The 27,767-nt window shown below is 38.2% G+C and overlaps 1 protein-coding gene across 4 annotated transcripts in view; it reads left to right on the plus strand.

Annotated features, from left to right (window-relative positions):
• Positions 1-5,395: 5,395 nt before the first annotated feature.
• Uvrag (UV radiation resistance associated) overlaps positions 5,396-27,767 on the plus strand; it is a 313,881-nt gene continuing 291,509 nt past the window's right edge. For 2 of the 4 annotated variants that reach the window (XM_078046691.1, XM_078046692.1), the window contains exon 1: positions 5,396-5,910. In XM_078046691.1, the coding sequence (XP_077902817.1) occupies positions 5,418-5,910 (493 nt within the window). In that variant the 5' untranslated portion in view covers positions 5,396-5,417. The remainder of the gene's footprint in view (positions 5,911-27,767) is intronic. The other 2 variants (XM_040284963.2, XM_005323216.4) reach the window with 1 other exon arrangement.

A 27,767-nucleotide genomic window follows, 5' to 3' on the forward strand; every position in this document is an offset into this window, starting at 1 on the left:
CTTTAGGCCATTCCTCCTTTTCCCCGAGCCTACACTGCTTCTCTTGCTCACATTAGTCTTTGTCCAATTGACTCCTTTGCGTCCTTCAGACCTCATTATAAAAGCCTTATTCCTGAGGAAAGTTTGCTCTGGATGCCTTTTGCTAAATCAGCCCCCTGAGTTAGATGTACTATATCCATTGTGTCCTACCCTGGCTGGCCTGGACAATCACAAGAGCCTGTGTCACATTGGCCCATGTATAGTCGGTGACAGCATGAAAAACCATTGGAGCACGCTCATAATCCCAGCAGCCCAGGAAACCTAGGCAGGAGGATCATAAGTTCAAAGCCAGCCTCAGCAATCTAGCAAGGCCTAAAGCAACTTAGGAGCCCCAGTCTCAAATTAAAAAATAAAAAGGATTAAGGATATGGTTCAGTGGTTAAGCACTCCTGGGTTGGGTTCAATTCCCAGTACCAAAAGGAAAGAAAAAAAGAAATAGGTGGGGGGAGGAAGGAAGGTAGGAAGGAAGGAAAAGAAAATAACAAAAACAAAAGAAAAGAAAGCAACACCTCTGGAATTGAGGAAAAAGCCCTGGTCTCGAGGACAAGAGACCCAAGTCTTTGTCTAAGCTTTGCTACAAGCTTTTTGTGACAGCCCAGAGAGAGTTTATTTCCTCCCTCTGGGGCTATTCCAGTTAGGGAGCTAGAGGGGTGCTACAGTTTGAATTTGAATGTTCCTGAAATTGGTCTCCAACCCCTGACATCACTGGGAGGTGGTAGCACCTTTGGGAGGTGGGGGCCTAGTAGAGGAAAGTCAAGTCACTGGGAACATGCCCTTTAAGTGGGTGTTTGGATCCTACCCGCTTCCTCTCTCTCTTGCTTCCCAGCTGCCATGAAGTGAGTGGGCCTCCTCTGTCACATGCTCGTACTGTGATATACTGTGCTGTCATAGGCTCAAAACAACAGGGCCAAGTAACCATGGCTGAAATCTCTGAAATCCTGATCCCAAATCAAGCTTTTCCTTGACTGATTATCTCAGGCATTTTGTTAAATAATGGGGAGGTGACTTCCATAGGAGGCCTCTGAGTGACCCCAACATTTACTTCTGCAAACATTTATCCACTGACTACATTCAGTCAATTTCTCACTGAAGACTTGTTCCAGGTCTCCTGGTGTTTGTATTATGTCCTTTACATCAAGACACTAGAGATTCAGAGAGAAATCAAAAGCAGAGGTTCAAAGAAGAGAGAGTGCAACAAACAGATTATCCCATAGGACTAGGCACATGGATACGCATACTGAAGAGAAATCAGATGCGGGGAGCCCAGAGGAGGCCACAATTAGTTCAGCTCTGGGAAGAGTTTTTAAGAAAGTGACCTTGGAGGAAAAGGAGGAGAAACGCTGCCCAGGGACCTGCCCCTTGGCCTGTGCTCTGTGGATTGGATTCTTTGGGGGAATTGCCTCTTTGGGGTTTTATATTTCTCATTTGGCCACTGCAAAACTCGGGTTTTAGTCCTTCCCCTTCAAAGCTGCCTCTCTAGGGCTGCCTGGGTGATCTTTCTAAAAGTGACTTCCTGTTGCCCAACTTCAAACTCAAGTTCTTCAGCCAGGTCGTCAGGTTCTTCTCAACTGGCACTGGAGGCTTCTTCCAGCCTCTTAACCGGTTACTATCCCACGCAGCCTTTGTTCAGCCACATTAGACTATGCTAATGCTATGCCCTCTGCTCTGAGCCTCTGCTTATGTTGTTCCTTCTGCCTAGAATACTCTTTTTCCCCTAGGAAGCCTTCCTGGAAAACAGGCTGCAGTTAGAACTTCCTCTTATGTGCTTTCATAATACTTTATATGTCATTTCAATTATTACATCTAGCACTTTATATTGAAAGGATCTGTGAACTCCTTTCAGTCAGGAATTCTATTTACATTATTTCTTAAAATGAAGAAGGCCGGCTGCTTGGCAAAGGTATCATTACTAAGCAAGAAAATGAACGGAAGAAAGAGCTCTATTGAAAGGAAGAGGATAGACTTAATTTAATTAAGTTCAAGATATTAAAATATTAACCTTTCCTTTATTACTCTTATTTACCCAATGCATTAGGCCCATAAGGTGGGAAAAGGAAGAGGAAGCAAAGTGGATTGGGGTAGGTTTGGTTATTTGGCCCTGCGTACGTAATGATTTCAGTACTGTTTTGATCTGTTTTCTGTTGCTGTAACCAAAGAACTGAATCCAGCTAATTTATAAAGACTAGAAGTTTACTTGGCAAAGGGTTCTGGAGGCTGGGAAGTCTAAAAGCATGGCTCCAGCTTTTGCTTGGCACCTATTAAGGGCCTTCTTGCTGCATTATAACATGGCTGAGCATATCACATGGCAGAGAAAGCCACTAATACCATCATGGAGGGCCGCCCACTCTCATTCTCTCATGTAATCTTAATTATCTCCCAGAGACTCTACCTCTAAACAGCATTAATGTATAAATGTGGGGATTAAGTTTCACTTGTAAGTGGCTTAAACTAGTTTTATGTTAAAACAGTCATATATTAAAATAGATTCAAATCCAAATAATGTAAAAATTTTTAGAATAAGCCATATGAAAATAATGAAAGGTAATATTTACTGAACACTTACTATGTCCAAGATAGTTTATAACCTTTTCTTGAATATTTTGCAAGCAATAGGCTATTTGATTTCTCCCCATATCTCCAGGGGTGGGAGTTCCAGGTCTTCTAGTTTTTGTAGTATGTCTGAATTGGGTTGTGTACTTGAAGCCTGCATTTCCAGCAACCAGCAGTCAGCCTGTACAGAGTTGAACCTCAGTAAAATCTTGTAGAGAGAATTGATCCTTCAGTCTCCACTCCACTGTGAAATCTGACTCTCAACTATTTTTTCTTTTGGCTTCCACTGTCCCTGGGCTTCCTTCCAATCCAGCACTGAGCAACTGGAGTATCACTTTTTATATACTTACTGGATCTTCAAACAAGGAGTGGGCAGCTCCTCTAGGATCTGGGTTTCCCAGCACCTAGCAAAAGGTTTGACATAGAGAAGCTCTCTTGGACATTTGTTGAGTGTCAATTACTATTCACAAGGGATCCTCCCAAAGGAGGAAGTAATTCTGTGCACTCTTTCTAGGCCCATTTTCTTAACTCGGAGAGTGGGCTGAATGATGGCACACTCTGTTCTAACCCCTGGGACCTGTGAATATGACCTTATTTGGAAAAGGGTATTTGCCAATATAATTCAATTAGGGATCTCAAGATGAAATCTGGATTATCTGGGTGGGCTCTAAATCCAATAACAAATATCTTTATAAGAGAAAGAAGACACAGGAAGAAGAGAAGCTCATGTAGAGATAGGGGAAGAGATTATGTAGACAGAAGCCAAGGAATTCTTGGAGCCACCAGTGGATAGAAGAGCAACAAAGGAATCTTCCCTAGAGCCTCTGAGAAAGCACCTTGACATCTTGATTTTGGACTTTTGGCCTCCAGAACCCTGAAAGAATAAATTCATTTTAAGCTATCTAGTTTGTGGTAATTTAATTTGGTGGCTTCAGGAAATGAATACAGCTTAGAAACAGCTTAGATTTCTGTGAAATCCCACCAGATCCTGGCACCACAGAGTTGAACTAAATTGAGATTTAGGATTTCATAACTACTTTCTTCTCAACAAACACCTGACCACACACCCTAGGCTTCCACCATGATTCAGAATAGGAGGCGATGACATCTTTGTGATGTAGCTCTGAGATTAGATCCAAGGTGTTTTTCAGATAGTATGTTTGCCTTTTTAATTTTTTTTTTTTTTATGGTTCTCTGGTTTGAACCCAGGGGCTCACACATTTTTAGCATGTGCTCTAGCACGGGGCTACACTCTCAGTCCACTGGGGAAAAAACTCACAAAACTTAAATGGATCTATTATATGTCAGTTGTTACAGGGGCTTGTGACATACATTAATAACTTAAACCCCATAGCAACCCTATTAACTATTTTACAAATGGGAAAACTAAAACTGAGAGTGGGAAATGAACTTTTTGTGTCACCTAGAGGGTGGCAGAGCCAAGATTCTCAAAGTGCCTGATTTCTGTTGTGTCTGACTCTAAAGCACTGTGTTCTTTTTGCTACATCAGTCCAGGTGGTGTAGGAATTCAGTCTGGGGGGAGAAGGCACATCAGTATCCTGCAGAATGACTCAGTGCTATTTATTTTAGAAGCAATTGCATATAGATTCTACCATTAAGATCAAACATCTTCACGGAAGAGAAGGCATTTGAGCTGTTTACATCGAAAAAACATTTCCTTATTCTCTGTCAGCACTGAATCCAGGGATGAATAAGGAAATGTCTTCTTGCTAGAGGGATTCAGAGAGACAGAGACAGAGACAGAGACAGAGACAGAGAGAGAGAGAGAGAGAGAGAGAGAGAGAGAGAGAGAGAAAGTAAGTGTGTGTGTGTGTGTGTGTGTGTGTGTGTGTGTGTGTGTGTGTTGGGGGGGCGCTCGGGATTGAGAGTAGCGATTGGTAGTATGTGTTAAACATGCCTATTAAAGGACAAGGCAGCTGGGCGAGGTGGCCCAAGCTTGTAATCTCAGCGGGCAGGTAGGATGAGGCTGGAAGATCACACGTTCAACTGCCCCCAGCAACTTGGCAAGACCCTGTCTTAAAATAAAAAAAAAGGCCTGGGGGTACGACTCAGTGGTTAAGCGCCCCTGGATTTAATCCCTGACACTCCCCCCACCCCCTCCCGCCAAGAAACAACAACAACAACAAAATCCCACAAAAAACCCAAACCCCCAATCAATGCAATAGAATAATCAGGACTATGGTATAGGAAAGGTTTCTAACTCAAGGTGGGTAAACAAGTTTTAGGGAAAGAAAAGTAGCAAAGGGTTTCCAGGGACAGCAGAAGCAACCCATCGGTATAGATGAAACAGCGTTGCGTTCAGGGCAGTTGGCACACCTTTTGGCTCCAGAGCACTAGTTAGTGGAGTGCGAGGAGGGGCGTGGACTCGAGGGTAGAGTTGGTCGTGAAAAACTGGTGAGACTGCCGGACAGGACTCTGGTTTCATTCATCCTGCGTGGTAGTTCTCTGCTAAACTATAAAGCATTCCTTTTTCGTCTTCGCACGTTGATTATAACACCTCGGCAAAAGATGGCTTAAGGAGCCTGCAATGACTGCTCCAGCCTAGAGGGTCCCCGCCCTCGACCGGAGGCCTGTTACCATGACAACTAGGTCAGGGCGGAAGTGGCTCAGAAGACTGATTCTCACTAATCAGGTGACGCTCCAGCCTTCTGCACGTGACTCCGGAGCTGAGGCGCGCGCTCTACCTAATTAAGACTCCGCCCCTCTTCCTTTACTGACAATTGGCAGAAATCTTGAGCAATGGCCTTTGCAGCACCCCAGGAGGCTCCGCCCCTTACTAGTGAAAGAACCAATAAAAATAGGACAAAATGAAGCAACGCCCCAAATTTCATCCCGGCTTGACAGACGCAATTGAGGCCATCCTGGAGCGCCTCCGCCCCCAGCCCATTCCGGCCGGCGACGGACTGACCTGTTACCCAATAGCAAGTCCCTTCGCTGCCGTTGGTTCCCGCCCCTGTAAGAACGGAACCAATGAGTGGGCCAGGTCTCAGCCCGGCAGAGGGGGTTGCACTGCGGTAATATGGCTCTTCCTTAGCCAGCGGCAGCGGCCAGCGCGGGGACAGAGCAGTCCTGCCTCTCGGGTGGAGGGTTGTAGGCAGCAGGGGCTCGGAGGGTCGTGGGTACGAGGCAGCGGCGGATGCGGGAGGAGCGCCAGTCCCGCCGCCTGGCGGCCGCTGGGTCAAAATGAGCTCCTCAGCGTCGGTCGGGGGCCCGGTCCCGCCGCCGCCCCCGGGCCCGGCCGCCGCGCTGCCGCCAGGTTCTGCCGCGCGGGCCCTGCATGTGGAGCTGCCGTCTCAGCAGGTAAGCGCGTCGGCTCGCGGTGCTCAGTAGGGACGGGGGAAGGCCCGCGTGGAGTCTCGGTGGCTCCGGCTGACTCTGCGTTTGCCGGGAGACTCTGGGAAGGGGCCGGGGAGCTGAGGTGGGCTGTCAGGAGGTCTTGAGGGGAGGGGTCCAGCGATGGCCGAACCTCTGGGAGATCCCTGTGCCCCTGGAGAATCCCAGCACCGCAGATGAGCTTGTGAGGAGACCGCAGAGAGCCAGCCAAACTCCCCTAGGGCTGCCGGGCCCCTCTCGCTTTGTAGGGATGGGGGATTCCCTTGCACAGACCCTCCCCTCATCCCTCCTGGGAACGCACCGGAGAAGCCCTGTGCCCCAGGAGATGCGGCGAAGCGCTTTCCCTTTCCGTCCCCACCCGGAGAAACCAGTTGGTGTTCTGCTGCTGGAACAGCGAGGAGTTAGGGTTTCTCGCACTTACTCTCATCTCCCTTTACTACGAAGTGCTCTCCTCCGTTTCTCTAGAGAAAAGTGATTGGACCTTGGAGGTTTCCTTTCTAATTCTCAGACCCCCAAGGAATGCGACTTAGTAATAAAGAGTACTCTTTGCTACTTCATTCCCTCCAGTGACTCTCTGGATGGAGGGACTTCTCTTTGAAGGCTTCTCATCCACGTTGTTGAAGGATAAGAAAGAGGGAACAAAAAATTTGGGGATCTGATAAAAATCTTGTGACATCCACAAATCTGTAGAGTTTTTTTTTCCCTCCTATTGCCCTTCTTCTGTTCCCCAAAGGGAGTTTTTACAGAAATCTTAGCATTAATGAGAGTTAGAGTGTCTTTCACCTTCCCTTTATTCCTCCTTCCCAGAAACGGACCAAAACAAACTGTCAGTCATTGAGAGTTTACCATGCTGGGTTTGAGCAGAGTGCTCAGTGGTCATTAGCCATTGAATCCTCATAACACTGTGAGATAGCTGTTTCTGTTATTCCCATCTTGCAGTTAAGAGAAATGGAGGCTTTTTCCAAAGCCTTCCTGTTAGTAAAGGCAAAAGGTTTACACCATCTGAGAGAAACCAGAGTATAAGCCTTGCTGTTAGTGAGTGGTGGGACTGGCTTTCAGAATCCAGTGTCTGACTCTGTAGTCCCTGCACAGCATTGTTTGCTTGAGGCTTGAGCCACCTTCACTCATACCTTCACATAGGACAGAGCAAGTTCCTTCATACTCTTTCTGTAACTTTCCATCCCGGCTCTGGGGCCTTAGGAAGGGTTCGTAAAGAAGAAAGCAGCAGTTGTGGGGAGAGGGTGAGATTGGAATGAATCTTATAGGAAAGCAGAGGACTAAAGGGAAGAGAAAAGTTGAGATAATAGTCGCAGTGGTGGCCGTTGAGTAGGGAGGTAGAAATGTTTGCAGAGGCAAAGCTGTGGTAGGAGAGGATTTAAAAGAACAGGGTAGCATGTGCCTGGTTTTGTGGTGGTGTTGGGCAGGGAGTTTGTGGAGGATCTTAGGAGTTTGAGGGTAGTGAGGTTTGGATTGTATTATGAAGTCTTGGGAGAGGGTACAAATGTGGCTGGGAAGATAGGTCTCTGAATTAAGCTTGAATATGAATTTTTTTGTGTGTGTGAGAGTGAAGGTGGACTGTAAAGGTGGATATTGGGAGAGGCAATGTTGGGTACTTTTAGAAAAAGCATGGAGAAATCCTGAGGAGTTGGGATCAAGAAGGGTTTAATTTGGGGGAGATTTGAGAATTTGTGGGATTAGAAAAGAGAAACCATCATTTACTTGATAAAGTCTGTTTTCTGATAACAGTTCACAGTTTAACACTAGGAGAATAATCTGAACAAACTGTTCATGGAATAAATTGGACCGCATTTGTTAGTGTTTATCACAGTTTTGGATTGATGCCAAGGGATATATAGTGGCTTGAGTGTGCAGCTGAATGCTGCAGGAGTGCTGAGTATGCTATTTACAGCTTTCTGGGGGTGTCATCCTCCTTGAATTCTTGGAAGGCAGCCTATATAACAAAATATTTTTACTTTTGTAGTTGATATTAATTTAGCTTTCTGGATCAAAATGTTCATCTTTTTAGGGTATGAATATATACCATTAAAAATAAACATTTTTTGTTGATGTGTTATCTGTATAGAGTTAAGTACACAGATTATTAGTATACTCCTTGCTGAATTGTCACAAAGTGAGCACAGTTATATAACTATTACCCAGATTAAGAAATGCAGAATTATGAACATTCCAGAAGTCGTTCTTGTGTTCTCTCCCTTTCCTTTCTCTCCAAAGGAACCACTTTGATTTCAGAAATCATTTTTTGCCTGTCTCAGAACTTTATGTATTATTTCAAAAATGTAGATAAATTGAAGAGTCAATTATTGTCTGTAGAACAACACTTTGAAAATTGTCCATGTCAATACTTCCCATACTTGCTGACAGGGTGTCAGTATTTCTAAACAAATAAACAAAGCTTGTTGATTTAGGACTTCTGTGATAATCTCAAAGTAGATTTCAGTGGTCCCCTAGCCTACTTGAAGGTTGAGTTTCTAAGACATGGCACCATCAATGTTTTGGAACAGAGCAGAGGATATGAGATGTTTAACCACATCCCTGGACTCTGTCCATAAGATTCCAGCAGCACCTCCCCAATCCCGATGATAAAAAAATGTGTTCACATGTGGCCACATGTCCTACAGGGAGACAAAACTACCTCTGATTAAGAAATACTGTTCTAAGGCATATTTTTAATTTTAGGATAGAGTATCCCTGCTATTTTATACTTATTTATTCCAACTTTATTAAGTCCCATTGATTCTAAAAGTGATTGTAATATTGAAGATATTAATTTACTATATAACATGAATTCCAAAAATATTAGACTTCTCTTGCCTCATCTGCCTAAAGAGATTTGTTTTTGCTCACAAAACTATATATAAGACCTGATTTATTTGTCTTATTTTAATTTGCTTATCTTAAAAAAGTCACCACTAACTCCTGGACCTTTGTCTTAACGTGTGAGTACTAGCTATCATGCAGATCAGCTCCTCTACTAGGTCAAGCGGCACTACTACTTTGTTTCCCTTTGCTTTGGTATGTTCTTACTTTTAATTGTAATTTAAGCATGAAATAGTCATACAATTTGAAGACTATTTTTGCTCTTTAGTTTTTGGTTGAGGTTTGTAATTAACAGGTGAATGAACATAGGCTCAACTGAAGAATAACTCCCTTTACACCCTTAGATGTAGGAGTCTTGGGATAAAAATTTTGTGGTAGAAGCATTTAGTATGTTCTTAAAAGCTTAATTGGGAGAATTTCTTTCCTCCCCAAAGGCTTCCTCTCTTGGGTATAACTTAACTACATTCCTCAGATATTCAGTATCTTAGGAGGTTTTTTAGTGATTATTTAGTAACCCTTTTCGAAGATCACATGTTTCTTTAAGATTCAGTAAAAGCTGTGGACGCTTTTCTTAGAAAATATGCTTACATATATACATGCACACACAATTTTGCATGCAGTTTTAATCCCCTTGAAGTATAAATGGAAGACCTCAGAATTAAGTATTTCTAACTTGGTTTAATTCCTTCCTTTTAACAAGTTTTAAAATTCAAATATTATTTTTTGGACAGTTTTCTATATCAGCATACATACATGTCACATTTTCCATGATTTTTTTAAACTAACGCCGTATTGATAGACTTTTGGACTATTTCCAGCTTTTCTCTATTACATCGTCGCAGTGAATATCCATATACAGAAATCTTTGTAGTCAAAAGAATGGGTGTGTGTGAGTGTGTGTGTGTGTGCGTGTGTGTAATGAAATATGGGTATATGTACACATGTTGTTATTTTATACTTGAGAAGATACTGGCTAAATGTTTCTGGAAAAGAATGTGCCTATTTACACTTCTACCTTTAAACTAATTAAAGGACCACATTTTTTTTATTAGTTTTATTGAGATCCAATTTGCTAATCACAAAGTTCACCCATTTAAGTATAAAATTGAACACTTTTTAGTATATTCATGGAGGTATTCAATCATCATCACAATGCATTTTAGGACATTTTCATCATCCCCCAAAGAAACTCAGATTAATTAGCAGTTATTCCCTATTCAAGGGCCCACATTTTGGCCAACTTTGAGCATCATAAGTTTTCTCATCCTTTTCCAAACCTGATTAATTATATACAGATTACATAATATACACATATACATAGTTCATACACATCTCTATGTATTTTTGTTATTTAAATTTTCAGTTCTTGGGCTGGGGATGTGGCTCAAGCCGTAGTGTGCTCGCCTGGCATGCGTGCGGCCTGGGTTCGATCCTTAGCACCACATACAAAGATGTTGTGTCCGCCAAAAACTAAAAAAAATAAAAGAAAAAAAAATTCAGTTCTTTAGTTACTTGTTATATTTTAACAGCTCCATTCATTATATAACAGATAGCATAGTAAATATATGATCTCATTTATTCTGTCCATCCCTGTGAATCTGAATGTCTTTCCATTTAGCATTTTAATGTATTTTGAATTGCTTGTTCATGTCCTTAGCATTAATTTTTCTAATTGTTTGCTCATATTTTTAGTTGATTTGAAAAGTATTTTTTTCTTCTCTTGGTGGGTTAGGGATATCAGTCTTTATGAACCTTGAATTTTAAAAATCAGACTTTTTTAAGAACAGTTTTAAATCTACAGAAAAATTGAGAAGATAGTATGGGAAGTTCCCATATACCTTACACCCAATTTTCCCTATTTTTTTTTTTTTTTTTTAGAGAGAGAGAACTTTTTTAATATTTATTTTTTAGTTTTCGACAGACACAGCATCTTTGTCTGTATGTAGTGCTGAGGATCGAACCCAAGCCGCATGCATGCCAGGCAAGCGCGCTACCGCTTGAGCCACATCCCCAGCCCAATTTTCCCTATTCTTAACATGTTCCATTAATATGGTACTTTTGTTTTTTAACAGCCAATATTGATAAGTTGTTAACAAGTTCATGATTCATTCAGATTTCCTTAGTTTAAAAAAATTATGATAAAATCTATATGTAACATACAGTTTGCCAACTTTATATATATATTTGCAGTACTGGGAATTGAACCCAGGGGTTCACATATGCTTGGCAAGCACTGTACCACTGAGCTAGATTGTAAACCCTTTTATTTTTGGTATTTGAGACAGGGTCTCATTAAATTGCTTAGACTGGTTTTAAACTTTGATTCTCCTGCCTCAGTTTCCTGAGTAGCTGTGATTACAGGTGTGCATCACCATGCCTGGCTTGCCATTTTAATAATTTTAAGTGTATAATTCAGTGGCATTAAGAACATGCTCAGTGGCTGGGGTTGTGGCTCAGTTGGTAGAATGCTTGCCTAGCTTGTGTGAGGCACTGGGTTCTATTCTCAGCATCACATATAAGTAAATAAATAAAGGTCAATCAACAACTAGAGACAAAAAAAAAAAAAAAAGAACATGCTCAGTGTGATACATTTATCACTACTATCCATCTCCAGAACTTTTCTTATTGTCCCAAACAGAAACTACACCCAATAAGCTACTCCCCATTTTCACCTCCCACCAGCCCGTGGTTAAACTCTGTTCTACTCTTTTTTTTTTTTTCCCCCTGTGAATTTGACTATTCTAGATTCCTCAAATAAGTGGATTTTAATTTTTATTTTTATTTTTTGGTATAGGGAATTGAACCCAGGGGAACTTAACCACTGAGCCACATCCTGGGACCTTTTTATTTTTTATTTTGAGATGGACCTTATTAAGTTGCTGAGGGGTCACATTGGATTGCTGATGCAGACCTCAAATGTGTGATTCTCCTGCCTCAGCCTCCTGAGTTGCTAGAATTTAGGTGTGCACCACTGTGCCTGGCTGATATTTTTTTTCTTAAGACTAATGTTGGGGGCTTTTAAGAGCAAAGTGCTATTTTCATTATATCAAACAAATATGCTATTTACATGATTTATCACTATTGATATTAACTTTCATCATCATCAGCTGAGGTAGAGTATGATGATAAAAAATGTTTTCTTCTATTATACCCTCCATACAACACCTTTGACACCAGATATGTCTGGGCTTTCCCCCCATACACATAGCATTTCACTAGTGGACACCAGTGGGGTGTCCTGTAATTTGGCTCATTTCTCACTATCTTCTTAGAATAAGCATCATATTCCATAAATTAAAGACTCAGTCAGATGCGATTCTCAAGTCTGGGCTTCCAGAACTTCTGAGGAATTGGCTGTATATTGAGGCTTCCTCTGGTCCTGCATTTTCAACATTTGCTAGAGTGGCTCAGAACTCAGGAAAGTATGTTACTTTGGTGTTTTGGTTTATCACAAAGTATTACAAACGATATAGGGCAACAGCCAGATGGAAGACAGGCATAGGGAACAGCATGGGGAAGTGAGCCTGAGCTGCTGTGCCCTCCCACCCTTTGTGGGTTCACCAACCTTAAAGTTCTGAGATTCTTTTAAAATAGAGGCTTTATCACATAGGTACAATGGATTATTTCCTCAATCTCAAGTCCCTCTCTCCTTCCTGGTAAGAGCGGGGCTGAAAGGTCCACACTTCTGATCATGCCTAGTCTTTCTGGTGACCAATAATGATCCAGGAGCCCACAAAGAGTCACCTTATCTGGAAAAAGATGGTCCTATCACCCAAGAAATGGTCTGTTTTGGGAACGAGGGTCAACCACCGAATATTACTAGAAAATATTTTTCTAGCACCTCTGTTGCTCAGGAAATTAGAAGGGTTTTAGGAGTTCTATGCTAGGAGCTGGTGATGAAGACCAAAGTATGTTTCTTATAAATGAGCACCATAAGTAGTGTGCGTCAGGTTGCTCTGTTGCATGTTTAACTCATTGTACCTTACTACTCCCCACTATTCTCTGGAAGGAAGTCACTATGTGTAGCCTACATTTAAGGCATGGAAATTTATTTTTTTATGCTCCCCCCCTCTCATTTTTTTTTTCCCCTGGGGATTGAATCCAGGGGTACTTTACCATTAAGCTACATCACTGGTCCTTTTTTTATTTTGAGACAGGATCTCACTAAGTTACTGAGGGGCTCACTGAGTTGCTGATGCTGGCCTGAAATTTGCAATCCTCCTGCACCAGTCTCCTGAATTGCTGGGATTACTAGCATGACTCCTGTGCTAGCTGTTTCCCCCTCCTTGAACACAAAGTATGTGCATGGAAGATTTTTGTCAGTAACCACTTTCATTTTTTTTTTCAGATAAGGAATCTAAGGTCTAGGTAACTTTTTTTTTTTTTTAACTCTTTGTTTCATCTTTAAGATAAAATAGTGCATTATAGAAACAGGTTTGAATCATACTTTGCCACTCTTTACAACTGTGATTCTTACAATGTATGATAGAATTTTGCCTGATTTCAAGATAGATTAGATCAGATGAACAAGGATTAGATTTACAATGAGTAATTGAAGATTCTAATTCATTGTTTATGGTGGCAAAAAAGAACTTTCTTCCTGTTCCCTGAGATTAGAGTCAGTTTGGATAAATAAAGACTAATTTCTAAGAGTACAGCAGAGAAAGAATGCAAAAGAAGGCACTACAATTTCTATTATTATTACATATGCAATATTAAAAAGAACAGAAGGTATAGTAAAAGTAGTGATTTAATAGTTCTGGGCAGAAGAGTACTGCATAGTTAGTCTGCAGAACTGAGAAATGGTTTGCTGCAACAAGATTATCTCTCACTTATTTTGTTTCTTCTTTTTTCCTCTTCTCTCTCTTAACTAAGAACTTCCACCAATGCTCAGAAGGAATATAGAATGTGTAGTACTTTATCTAAATACCTTATTTGGGTGCTGACATAGTCTCCCAGCAGTAGTTGGGTAAATGTGTTGCTGATGTCTCACAGCTCCGTTCTTCACTGGGCATTGTCCTGACCACAGAGAGCTATGTCTGGGTAACTTTCCTAAGTCAAAAGAGCATCCACATGGGGACTGCAGTCTAAATCTCATATTCCCATTTGCTGTATACAAGTGCTTATTGTGGAGTTCTGATTAAAAAGTTTGTTACCTCAAGGTTGGGAACCATCATGTTTTATATTGTATTTCCACAGCATCTTCACCTAGCACTGTGCTGATTATGGTATATTTTTATTTTTCAAAAAGTTTTTTTTTTTTTTTTTTTTGTATATGGGTCTTCTCTTAGAAGACTTTGTAGCCTAAAGAGAAAAAGAAAAGATTAGATTGAATGGGATTAAAACACATACAGGAACAAAAAGATAGAAGCCCAAAAGCAGATATAAAGCTTAATAAATAAAGCTCTACATGACATATATTTCCCTTTTATATGTTTGTGTTTATTTAGGTTTCTTACTTTTAAAGTCTAATTATCTGTTTTTTTGAAGATGTTATATTGGTAAGGCCACTGAATGTAGAGAGAAAGCTGTATCTTACTGGGAATACATGCCCCACGCAGCACAGAACCATGCCCCTACAGTTATTTCTTCCACAAATGTTTATCAAGTCCCCTGTGATACACACACACTCAAAATGGAAAATGCAGTAATAGTTGTGTGTCTCTAAATTAAATCATGGCAATTTTTGATCAGCTTAGGCTTTTGTTAAACAACTATGAGGAAGCTTTGGGAACTCAAGATATTAACATCCTAAAATCATTATTTTAACGTGACAAAATACCATCAGGAATTTAAGTGGTTTTTCTTTTTTTGGCTTTCTTTGTTTTTCCTGTGAAAATGTTTAGTTGTCAATTGAAAGGAAAAGCTGTTTTATTTTAGTGTTCACTTCAAGATCACAATTCTTAACTTTGTGGCAGAAAATTAAGAAGTGAAACTGACTGGAAATAGAGCAGGAACAGAACTGAAACTAAGTTGGACCTGAGGTGTGTGGTAAAATGAAAAATTAGATTTTCATAGTTTCCAAATGTGCATGTATTTTTGATAAGCTATTTATTTTTACCTGTCAGACATTACTGCTGGAGAGAACAAGAAATATTTGTCATTTTTAATGTACTGAAATGCGTTACAAACCAGAGGTTTTTTTTATATGTGTGTTCAAAATAGACTTAATTACATTAAAATTTTATTGTTTATCTGAAATTTAAATTTATTTGGGTGAACCAGGGGTGTTTTATAATAATTAAAGTCATCTTTTTTAAGACAGATTGAAATATCTAGGTTTTATACTTTGTTTTAGATTTTTGACATTGGTAATGTTTTATACTGTTAATAGTTAATTTTTTTTCAGTGTTTTGTATTGTGGCAGTTTGAGAAACAAATAGAGAATGGAAAACTTGTTGGAATTTTTTATTTGTAGTAGACTTTCTTGTTTTATTATCACATAACCTTGTTTTCCATCTTCTTTTAAGATGAAAATATGAATTTTGAATCATGGAATTTTACAGATGCAAAGTCTGAAGTCCTCAGACGTGAAACTATTTGCCTGGCGAGGCCATTTGTTTATTCCTGACATTCAAGAACTTTGTGAAGAGTATTAGTTTAACAGATCTTCATCATTTTGTTGTTCTTGCTTGTGGCAGAGAAATAACTAGAACCTGCATCTTATGAGCAGTTCCACTGTGCTTGCCTGGGTGTGTGGAGAACTTGTTTTGTAAACCTCTCTCTGTGCTTTGACATGGTATCCTCACAGCTTGCTAGAATTAAAATGGGGTAGAGGCTGCTCAGATTCCACTTTCACACCCACATTTTGTGGTGTGAATTAGAGTGAAACTGGAATGTCCCTCTGGAGTTTCAGTGATCAGTCTTCCTGTTTTGTCCCTGGGTATTTATCACACTGCTTCTTTTTTGAACATTCTTAAGAAAGTTTCAGAAACAGTAACCTTTGGTGATTTTAGAATTTTGTGATTGAGGAATTTTAGAGTATTGGTGATGACTGATGTAGACTCTACTAAATAGTGATGTTATTAGATGTTTTACTTATTCATTCTTTGTGAAAACTCTGATAAAGTGTATTTATTAAGAAGCTGAGAGTATTAGAGCCCAGCACTTTGGAGGACCATTGAAATATCTGGCATTTCTTCCTATCATGGTGTTTAGAATGTTCTAAAAGAAGCAGACTTTTTTTTTTTTTTTAAATAATGAGGAATATTAGGAAGCTGAAAGTAGCCCCTTCCTTTAGCTTTTGTTGGTAGACTCTTGCTTAAGAAGGGAAGATGTAAAAGTAAAAAGTAGGAATCAGACTTGGATCTATATTTTTCCAGGAAAAACTTGATGTTCTTTAACATGGTGGTTCTTTTTATGACTCACGGTTTAACTCTGAACTATAAATAATTCAAGTTCATGTTAGCCTATATTAAAACTAATTCTAAGCACAGAGTAGGGTAAGCTATTGAGGTAACCATTTATGCATCAGATACTTATTAAAGTTCTTTCTTTGAATGTGTTAGGCACAGGATTCTGTATATCTCGTTTCTGAGGATATGAATTATTTCCTTCCTCAATTCCAATCATTCTCTTGAATAAGAGCCAATCCAGAAAGTTAAACTTTTTAAAATGCAAAATTAAAACAGTCTTATTTAGAATTATGAAAAACTGATTTTTAACTTTGTTCCTTTTAATAAAAAGAATGAATGAATGTTTTTGAGAAAATTGGTACTGCTTTTATCCACTAAAATGTTAATGTCTGGTAGCCTAAGAAAGTTTCCCAATTTTTGATTCAGAAAACAGATTACCAGCCATGGTAGGCAAATGAGCATTACAGGTTAAGTTTATTTTATAGGAACGTACTCATCTTAAGATAGAGTTGGTACCATTATGGACAAAATAATAGGTATTTCAGACTTTTCTCATCAATTGACTGAATGGAGTTTATTTTACATGGAAGATGTTTAAAATAAATAGACAAAGAGCAGCTGCCTTGGAATATCACTCTGGAGTGATATTCATACATTTCTATCAAAAGACATCTGTCTAATGATTAGATGGGGGACATTGTAGAGTTGCAGATTTTTTTTTTAAAAGAGAGAGAGAGAAGAGAATTTTTTTTTAATATTTATTTTTTAGTTTTCGGCGGACACAACATCTTTGTTTGTACGTGGTGCTGAGGATCGAACCCGGGCCGCATGCATGCCAGGCAAGCGCGCTACCGCTTGAGCCACATCCCCAGCCCAGAATTTATTTTTTGTGTCACTGGGGATTGAACCCAGGGAAACTCTACCACTGAGCTACATCCTCAGCCCTTTTCTTTTCTTTTCTTTTTTTAAAATTTTGAGACAGGACCTTGCTGAGTTGCTAAGGCTGACCTCAAACTTTCATCTTCTTGCCTCAGCTTTCCAAATTGTTGGGATCATAGGCATGTGTCACTATGCTGGTACAGAATTTCTTAATTGTACATTAACTGCATTTTTACTGAGTGCATTTTTTGATACACAGACTCATCTATTTTAAAACTGCTTGAAAACTACAAAACCATTTAGAAAGTTGCTTCTTGCCGGTCATAATGGAGTACGCCTGTAATCCCAGCAGCTCGTGAGGCTGAGGCAGGATGATTGCAAGTTTAAAGCCAGCCTCAGCAATTTGGCAAGGCTCTAAGCAACTTTGTGAGACTGTATCTCAAAATAAAAAAATAAATAAGTAAAATAAAAAGGGCTGGGGATGGGTCTCAGTGGTTAAGTGCTCCTGGGTTGGATCCCTGGTACCAAAGGAAAAAAAAAAAGAAAGAAAAGAAAAGAAAAAGAAAGTAGCTTCTCCTATCTACTTAGATATTAACATTTTAGTGGATAAAATCTACCACTCTTCTCACTGACATTTTCTATTCACAAGGTATCTTATAAGGATCAATGTAATTGCATGATGCTTGGCTGGGGATATATATAAACTCAGTTGGTAGAGTGCTTGGTTCACATGCAGAAGTCCTTGGGTTCAATCCCTAGCACCACACACACACACACACACACACACACACACACACACACACAAATAAATAAATAAATAAAGTAATTGCTGATGCTTTTGGTTGGATAACTTCTCCCAAAGACTTATGTGTTGATGGCTTGGTTGCCAACCCATGGTATTGTTGGGAGATGGTAAAACCTTTAGGAGGTAAGGCCTACTGAAAGGAAGTTAAGTCATTGGGGGCATGCCTTCAAAGGGGATATATTGTAACCTCAACTCTTCCTCTCTCTCCTTTTTGATGGCGATGAGGTGAGCAGCTTACTCCACCATGCTTTCCCACTGTGATAAACTGCCAAGCTACAGTACGCTAACCAATCATGGACTGAAACCTCCAAAACTATTAGTTGAAATAAACCTTTCTTTTTTTTTTTTTTTGTTTATCTCAGGTATTTATTACAGTAAAGGAAAGCTGACAAAGATAAAGGACTTTCTCAGCTATGATATTTTGTTTGGCTTCTTAAAATTCATTTCAGTAGTATTTCACTTATTAACATTCCACAAATATAAATGCTTATAAATGCCAGAGACAGTCTAGAGCAGTAATCAAGGTGCTCTCCTGAACCTTGCTTTCTAATGAGTGACAGACAGGGGTTAGCAAGCTTTTTCTTGTGAAGGGCCAGGTAGTTAATGTTTCAGCCTCTGCAGACCCTCTATCTTCATAGCAATTATTATTATTATTATTATTAAATTAGCCCTATGTAAACAAAGGAGTGAGGCTCTATTCTAGCAAAACTTTATTTATAGACACAAATTTTTAATTTCGTGCTATGAAATATTCTTTTCATTTTTATCTACTTTAAACACTCAATAAAAGCCACTTATCTTGTAAGACATACAAAACAGGAAGTTTTATTGGACCATGGGCTATATAGTTTGTTGACTCCTGAGATAGATTATAAACAATTAACAAATAAATAACATAATTTCAGGTGTTGTAAAAAAGAAAGTTTGTTGTACCAGAATTAGTTGCAAGGAATTCTAACCATTGGGCTGTTTAATGGGTGTTATTTGGCCACAAGGCCTCCTTAACAAATTTAGGAAATACCAGATTAAGCAAAATTTTTCTCTCTCTCTCCAGATTAGCTCAACCTGTAAATGCATTGCTGGGATGGGATTGGGATCACGTATTAATATGAAGTATTTCCCAAATTTATTTGTTTATAGAATTATTTTTCTATGGAGCACACAGGGAATAATTTTTCCTAGACTTTTCTTTAGAAAGCAGGAAGCTACTGTACATAACCAACTGATCATAAAGTATGCAAAGACTTGTGAGCTCAGAAAGTGCCACAAAATTGTTCAGAATGCATAATTTACTTTATAGGATATATCCTAGCCTTTCACTCAGAGCTCCTGTAGTCTTTACTTGTAGAAATTATTACAGCAAATTTAGTTATTAGAATTTTCAAGTACCAGCAGATTAAAAGCAAATGATTAGAAGGGCAAAAGGGTCTAAATAGGCAGGAAAAAAAAAATAGTGAAAGTGGAGACATGAAGGTTCTGTGTCAGAAATACCTTATAGTTTGCTAGCCTTGGTAGGTTTCAAACACAAATTCTGCCTGAAATCAGCATACTAAAGCTTAATACTTAAAAAAAAATTTTTTTTAGTTCCAGATGGACACAATACCTTTATTTTGTTTATTTAGATTTTTTTTTTTTTTATGTGGTGCTGGGGATTGAACCCAGTGCCTCGTGTGTGCTAGGCAAGGGCTCTACCAGTCCTAAAGCTTAATACTTTTATTTATTTTTTTTTTTTAGTTATAGATGGACACAATATCTTTATTATTTATTTTTATGTGGTGCTGAGGATTGAATCCATTGCCTCACATGTGCTAGGCGAGTGTTCTACCTCTGAGCCACAACCCCAGCCCCCGAGCTTAATACTTTTTAATGAAGTGCACCTTCTTAATGAATTATTTGGAGCTTGATATTTGGAACTAAGCTCTTATTTGCAGAAGAGGAAGTTGATGTATGTGTAGAAGGGAATTGTTTATCATAGTGTGAATAACAGCAGTAAGTGATGGATGTGGAAAAGAATAACCAGATGCCAGAGATACTATAAAGAAAGAACTGGTGGGTCTGGATGGTTGATAAGAATGGGGTTGGAACAGGAGAGATATGAAAGGCAAAGATGACTCAAAGGTTTCAAAACAGGCTGTCTGGGAAGCAAACACATGAGGTTACCAGTCCAGGAGCTCAGGCCTGGGTCTAGGTCTTGGTTTTACTACTTATCAACAGCATGAACATGAGTGGGTGCCTTTACATAGGGCTTCAATTAAAACGTTAATTAAAACGTATGCAAGATGGCTTAGATAAGTGCTTCTTAAACTTAAAATGTGTATATAAATTATCTTTTGTGTTGTTAAAATACAGATTTTGGTTGTGTAGATCTGTTCAGGGACCTAAAATTCTTCATTTTCAATACATTCCCAGGTGATGCAGAGCAGCAAAAGCTTAGAATGACCTTCAGGGTCTTTTCCAGTTCTGCAGTCCTATTTATTGAGTGTTTCTACTTCAGAAATGTTTTACCTTTCTGACTTTCCTACCTCTATTAAAATAGATGAATTCTAAATCTGTCTCTTTACTTCAAATTAGAAATACCAAAATCAATCCATCATTTCCACTGATAACCACATCCCTCCCTTGGCATTCTTATTTCTGTTTATAAAGTACTTATTCTTAACATAAAGTATTTATGTTTATAATGTACTTTACAGTTTTTCAGAGAGCTCTTATATCCATTATTTCATTTGGTCTCTGCCATAACCCACAGAGGTAGAAAGGTAGAAACGTCTCCATTTTATGGAAAGGGAGACAGTGCGTAGTTTGCCCACTAGTGAGTGGTAGAACTCTCTTGAAGTTCAGGCTTCTCAACTTTAGTTGGAGCTCTTACCATTAGGTCACACAGGGAATGGCTGTCACATATTCCTGTGTTTAAAGGTTTGTTGTCATTTCTCTTGTTTTTTAAAAATGTAAATTTAGTTTTATTTTAAAAATAATATATTCCTATGATTCATGATTCAGAAGGTGTATAAGAGGATACAAGTGAACAGTTTAATACCCATATCTTGAGTCTCCTGGGATAAGTAGGGTTATCAGTTATAGTTTATGCCTCTCCAGTAATTACTTAATTATATTCTCTTTTTCCTTGTGGAACACAAGTGACAACATGCTAAACATCCTGACTATATAAACTGTACTTAAAAAAACTAATTGTATATTTTTGGAGATTTTTCTATATCAGTCTCAAAGAGCTGCCTATTTATTCTTTAGGGCCACATAGTATTTCATTGTAGTGTAGACTATCACTAGTCCCTATTGATAGACATTAAAATTATTTAGTTTTTTGCTAATATAAGCAAATCTTCATTACATGAATTAATCAGCTGCATGTTACTGTAACATGCACTTGAGACAATCAACTTGTAAAGAGAAAAATTTTATTTTGCTGGCAGATTTGGAGATTTCATTCATTCAATAGAGACTGTTGACCTTATTGCTTTTTGCCTGTGAAATGCTTTTGGGAATGATGGGGAGCAATGGGCCATAGTAAAAACCATTCACCTCATGGCTAGGACTCAAAAGAGAGGAAAAGGAAGGGTTGGTATTACTCTGTCCTCTTCAAGGGCATGCCCCCAGTGACCTAAAACCTCCCACCAGGCCCTATCCCTTAGTGTTTCCACTACATGTTAATTAGTACCTCTCTGAGAAACAAATTTTAACATGGGCTACTGGGAAACATTTAAGATCCATAGGGTAGCAGTGTATCATATTATATATCTGCAAGTATATTTTAGCACAAATGCAGAAGTGGAATTTTGGATCAAAGAACATTCACATTTGTAATTTTGGTAGATAATCGTGAAATTTGCCAGCCATACAGGCTGTACTAATTACATTCCTTTCAGTAAAGTGCCTGTTTTGTCATGGCCTTTTCTCAAAATAGGTATCAGATTTTTGGTCTGTCAATTTTAGTTTAGTTTTTTTTTTTTTTTTTTTTTAATTAAATAAGGAGGATCCTTTCATGTTAAAAGCTTTTTGTGTTTCCTTTTCTGTGAATTATCTGTTAATATTCCTTTTTTTTAATTTTTAATTTTGTATTTTATTTTTAGGTGGACATAATATCTTTATTTTTTATTTTTGTGTGGTGCTGAGGATCGAACCCAGTGCCTCATGCATGCTAGGTGAGCATTCTACCACTGAGCCCCAGCCCCAGCCCCTGTTAATGTTCTTTGCCATTTTTTTATGTTGGGTTGTTAGATTTTTTATTGATTTCTAGGAATTCTTTTATCTGTTAGTGAAATTTTTCTTTTTATGTGAATTAAATTTTTCTTTTTTTATTCCTTTGTATAATTTTAAAACATTTTATGTAGTAGCATTTCTGTAGTTTCATATATTTTGTCATTCTTAGACCTTTGAGGTTATAAAATGACTCTTTGGGTGTTTTTATGCTTCAGTTGTTTACATTTAAATATAATTTGATTTTTAAAAAATTTTAAATTGAGAAGTATTCAGGTGATACATAAAAACAAAATTTTACAAGTTTATGGGATACCATGTGACCTTTTGATATATTATACATTGTGTAATGTTTAAATTAGGGCAAATTATCTATTCCCTCAAACATTTATTATTTATTTATGGTGAAAACATTCAAACTCTTTTTCTTCTAGCTTTTCAAAATATATAATACATTCTTGATACCTATAGTCCTCTCTGTGCAATAGCTCAATGGAACTTACTCCTATCCAGCTATATACCTTTTATAAGTCATCTAAAATTTGTGTTTTTTTTTTTTTTTGATGATTACCCTATTTTCCTAACATCTTATTGATTAGTTCTCATTTCCCTAAGGGTCATCTTTGATTCCTTTTTATCTTTAATCTATTTTCTTCATCCCCAAGCACATCCATTATCTATAATTAGTAACTCCATTGAGCTAGATTTTCCTTTAGGCTCGAATATGTTGTTATCCTTTCTTTCTGTTTATATTGTTATTACTTTTAAACTTTGTTTGTTATTATTGGTAAATATATGTACATACATGTACAATATTTATTGCTATGTCCATGTTATGTTGAAATGCATGTATATCTTATAAATGTGGGGAGAGAGAGAGATTAAGAGATGGGTATTATGAACTCCCAGGAACCTATTACCTGGCCCAAATAACTATTACCTCATGGGATTTGTTTACTTTATACTCCTACCTATTGTCCTCCCCTATCCACAATTATTTTGAAATAAATCAAGGGCATTAATAATACTCTTAACACTTGAACTACTGATGGTTATATTCTGTCTTGCATTTGTTATCCTCTTTAGGTAGGTCATCCTGTGTAACTCTGTGTTGTATATTTCTAAGTACGGCTCACTGTTATCTAAAATTTATCCTTTTTATATGCACAAACTCACATTCTTTAGTAAAGTTACATATTGTGAAATTAGGGCATACCATGTTCGTATTCCCACAGTTCCTATGCGTAGAATGTGCAGGAAATGCCAACAAGATAGGAGAAAGAAGGGAGCAAGAGAGGGAGGGTGAGAGATCACGCAGAGGGCTGTCCTGGACGTCACTCCAGAGGCCTGTTTCTTAGAGCAGCTTGGAGGGAAAAATGGAGGAAATGGGCAAGTTCAGACCTTCCCCTGAGATTGGGGATAAACAATATAGAGGTAAGAATGTGTACCAAGCATAGATAGTTCAGAAGTGTATTTTGTCTTTTCCTGTGTAGAAGCCTGTTTTAAAATTTAGTAGTGTTTAGTAAATGCATATTAATTCCTGTTGAAGGAGAAAAAAAATTAATGTTAAAATAGAGGCTTCATGGGGGGGCTGTGGCTGTGGCTCAGAGGTAGAGCACTCGCCTAGCATGTGTGAGGCACTGGGTTCAATTCTCAGCACCACATAAAAATAAATAAACAAAATAAAGCTAAAAAAAAAATAGAGGCTTCAGTTCCAAGGTTGCATAATTTGTGCCAGGGAAAGGTCTTATTTAGGAACAAAGAACTATAAAATATTTTATGAGAGATTAGGGTTGTTGGATTATTTGTTTAAATCTGTAACACTGACTGTTGGCACCACTTATTTATAGCCAATAGCATCAGGCATTAGTTTTTAAAGCATTCTTATATTTTTTCAAAACTTCTCACAGTAAGTCTTTCAGGTAGGATCAAAGGATTAGGAAAATATAGGTGATTGAGAATTCTATAATATAGATGGGGATTTTTCATTTTTTAAAAAAGGCTGACTTGAATTTATCAAGCTTAAACTCTTGGCTCAGTACTTCGGTGTTTACCTTCTGTGGAAATGTTAAAAACTAATTTTCTCCTAGGTGTGCTCTCCTAAGTGTTATAACAAAGTGTAATAGTAATTTGAATTTACCTGGAATACTCTGAGTCTTAATTCATACCTGCCATTGTCCTAGATTGAGAATAAATATCTAAACTAAAAAAACGAATGTAACTGGGAGATCAGAGTACAAATGAGAGAATTGTCCGGGACAAGTTTGACTACATTTCAAAAGCAAACACTGTTTCAAAAAATTATCTCATGCTATCTGTGATTATATACATCAGGGATCAGCAAACTGAGCTAACAGTGGCTGGTTTTTCTAACAACTAATGAGCCAAGACTGGTTTTTACATTGATAAATTAAAAAAAGAAAATGCAGACAGACTGGGTTTGCCCTGATAAAGCTTAAAGTACTTCCTCTTTGACCTTTTCAAGTTTGCCAACCCTGATCTACATTATTTAGGGACTGTAGCAATGTTTCTTTATGTGAATATTTAAAACAACCTGCTCTTTTGTGTTTCATACCAGCACTTTTAATGGCCTTTTAAAAATTGTTATATGGTTTTACATGAACATATCACCATTAAATAGTGGTTATTGAGTTTTTGTTTTATAGCATACTGGAATAAACAAATTTGTTCACATTTTTGTGAATTATAGAATTGCTTGGTCAAGTATTATAAACATTTTCAAATTTTGTAATTGTCGCTAAGTTGCCCTTGCTCCAAATTGGACCAGTTTCCCCCAACTCTGTTTACTTATGTCTGTCTGACAGAGAAAAATATTATAGTATGTTTAATCAGATAGGTCTCTTCTGCTATGTAACAAATTAAAAATTAGTGACTTAAATTAACATCATTTATTTTTGCTCATGAATGTACTTTTGTCTGGGCTTGGTGGGAACAACTTGTCTCTGCTTACCTTGCTGTCATTTTGGAGGCTCAGAGGCTCAGGGTGTGGTCACTTAGATGTCTGGCTATCTTCTAGGACCAACTAGGTTTCAAGGAGGTCAAGTGGAAGCCAAATCAACTTTTATGATTTAACCTCAGAAGTCACATATGGTCATTTCTGCTACATTTACAGATCTGCCCACATTTGAGTGGGAGACAACATATATCTCAGTTGTTGGTGAAAGAGGGGCAACATCACATTGTAAGAGAGCATATGAAATGGGATGTATTGGTACAGTCATGTTTGGAAACTATAAATGCCCACAAAGTAGAATGTTTTCATGTGCATAACTTTAATTGTGGTTGTGATTTTACCTTTTTTCATGTGTTCATTGACCATTTCCATTTCTTTTTCTATGACCTACCTTTTTATATCCTTAGCTCCTCTTCCCCCGCTTTTAATTGGTGCATTATAGTTGTACATAATGGTGAGATTGGTTAAACAAAGTTTAGCAATATAATTTGGCTGATATTATTCTCTCTTCACTTCTGTCTTCCCTCCCCTCCTCTCATCTCTTCCCCAAACCAAACCAAAATAAAATATTTTTTTGTACCTTGCCACTAAGTTTGACTATTACTCTTCTTCTACTAACCTGCTATTATGTGACACATCCTTAATAAACAGTTACAATTAAATCCTCTCCATAGTTATAATCTTTGACAGTTCCATAAGGATGGGCCGATGTTTGTCATTATAACTCTCATTTTATGTATGATTTGATCCAGAGACTTAAATGGTATCTGCAGGACTAAATTCTGTATGTTTTGACTCTGCTTTCTTCCTCACTGATTTCTCTGTGATAGAAAGATGGCTGCTAGTATCTCTAACCTGTGTCCTTCCAGACTTGGGGACAGTAGGATGGGTGGAGGGTGGGTGAGAATGGGTTGGTAGAAAAAGAACTACTAATACAATTCCTGGCCCTCATGATTCATATGTAATGATCAGGGAAATGGTATGTGCTGATTGGCCTGATTTGAATCACGTTAACGTCCCTGATGCTGGTGCTCTGGTTAACTCTACAGGACTGATAGTGGGATGGAGGTCCTACAAAGGAAGATCTGTTTGTTTATTTTTTAACCAGAATAGATGCTTGGCAGGCCAAAGCAAGTCAGCAAACGAACAAACACAAAAACCAAACCAAAAAGTTTCATATAGGCAACTGTTAAATTATAAAGCAGCTTTCTAAGAAAATTAGTAGTTAACAAGGAAAGCAACTATTTTAGTTTCTTTAGAAGTACTGGTTTACAATCACGCTAATGAGTGATTCTTATTATCTCACTGAAGCAGATGTTTGAAATTTTATTGTGTATGCCACTTAAGTTTTGTATTGGAATGTGTGTGTGCGCGCACACACACGTACACACACACACACACACACACACACACACACACACGCATTTTTTGTGGTACTGAAGTTTGAACCTAGGGTGGCTGTAGCACTGATCTCCACCCCCAGCCCTTTTTATTTTGAAACAGGGTCTTACTAAGTTGCTCAGGTGGGCCTTGGACTTTCCATCTTCCTTCCTTCGCCTCTTGAATGATTGGTATTATAGGTGTGGGACATCAAGCCCAGCCAAATTTATATTTTAAAGATTTTTTTTTAAAGTTAAGGAGTTTAGGGTTGCCCTCCCTGTCTTTTTGCCCAGTGTTAATATTTCAGGTGTTCAAGTTGTGCTCTCATTCCATCAATTCCTCCCCCAAATCAAAGGTGGATGTTTATGTTTTTAATCTCATATAGCATGCTTTACAGATAGTAGTATTTTAAAGATTTTAAAGCTATATGTTAATTCAAACGTAAAAATCAGAATTTCCTGATTAGTTTTGGGGATGGATGTTATTAGACCACAGTTCAGCTGCCTAACGCTACCACTGTAGGATGATGCACAAGGAGTATTTTATCATCATGAAAGCACAGAGTAAAGCATTTGAGGAAGTTTTAAGGAGATGCTGCTAAGGAAAACTGCGTAAATATTATTTTAAAGAGTAATTCTAAAGTGTGTGTAAATCTTGATTATTCAGAATGTTTCTACCTTCATGAGATATTGAAACTATTTATTTATTTTTTTAATTTATATATGAGAGTGGAATGCATTACAATTCTTATTACACATATAAAGCACTATTTTTCATAACTCTGGTTGTATACAAAGTATATTCATACCAGTTCAGGTCTTCATACATGTACTTTGGATAATAATGATCATCACATTCCACCATCATTTCTAACCCCATGCCCCCTCCCTTCCCCTCCAACCCCTCTGCCCTATCTAGAGTTCCTCCTATTTTCCTGCTCCCTAACACATTATAAATCAGCCTTCTTATATCAAAGAAAACAATCTGCATTTGGTTATTTGGGATTGGCTAACTTCACTTAGCATTATCTTCTCTAACTCCATCCATTTACCTGCAAATGCCATGATTTTAGAACACATTGCAGTTTGGTTTTAATGTCTATGAATAGACCATTGGAAGAGATGACCTGGTATTTAATTCTATTTAGAGACAATCATAAGCAATGTGTTTGATAGATATTGCTGCCAGCCCATGAAGTACCACTAGACTTTATACTCTGGAGTACCCAAAATGTACATGAGTCCTGAGGATTTGTGCTATACCAGAAGACTTTTGAGGCTTGAACCCAATTTCAGTTCTTAGATCAGTTCTTAGATTTGAAGTGCTCTGTGTTCTACCATTTGGTAGATGGGCATCAGATTCTATTAAGGATTCCAGA

This window comes from Ictidomys tridecemlineatus, chromosome 4 (assembly GCF_052094955.1).
Source record: "Ictidomys tridecemlineatus isolate mIctTri1 chromosome 4, mIctTri1.hap1, whole genome shotgun sequence".
Taxonomy (NCBI): domain Eukaryota; kingdom Metazoa; phylum Chordata; class Mammalia; order Rodentia; family Sciuridae; genus Ictidomys; species Ictidomys tridecemlineatus.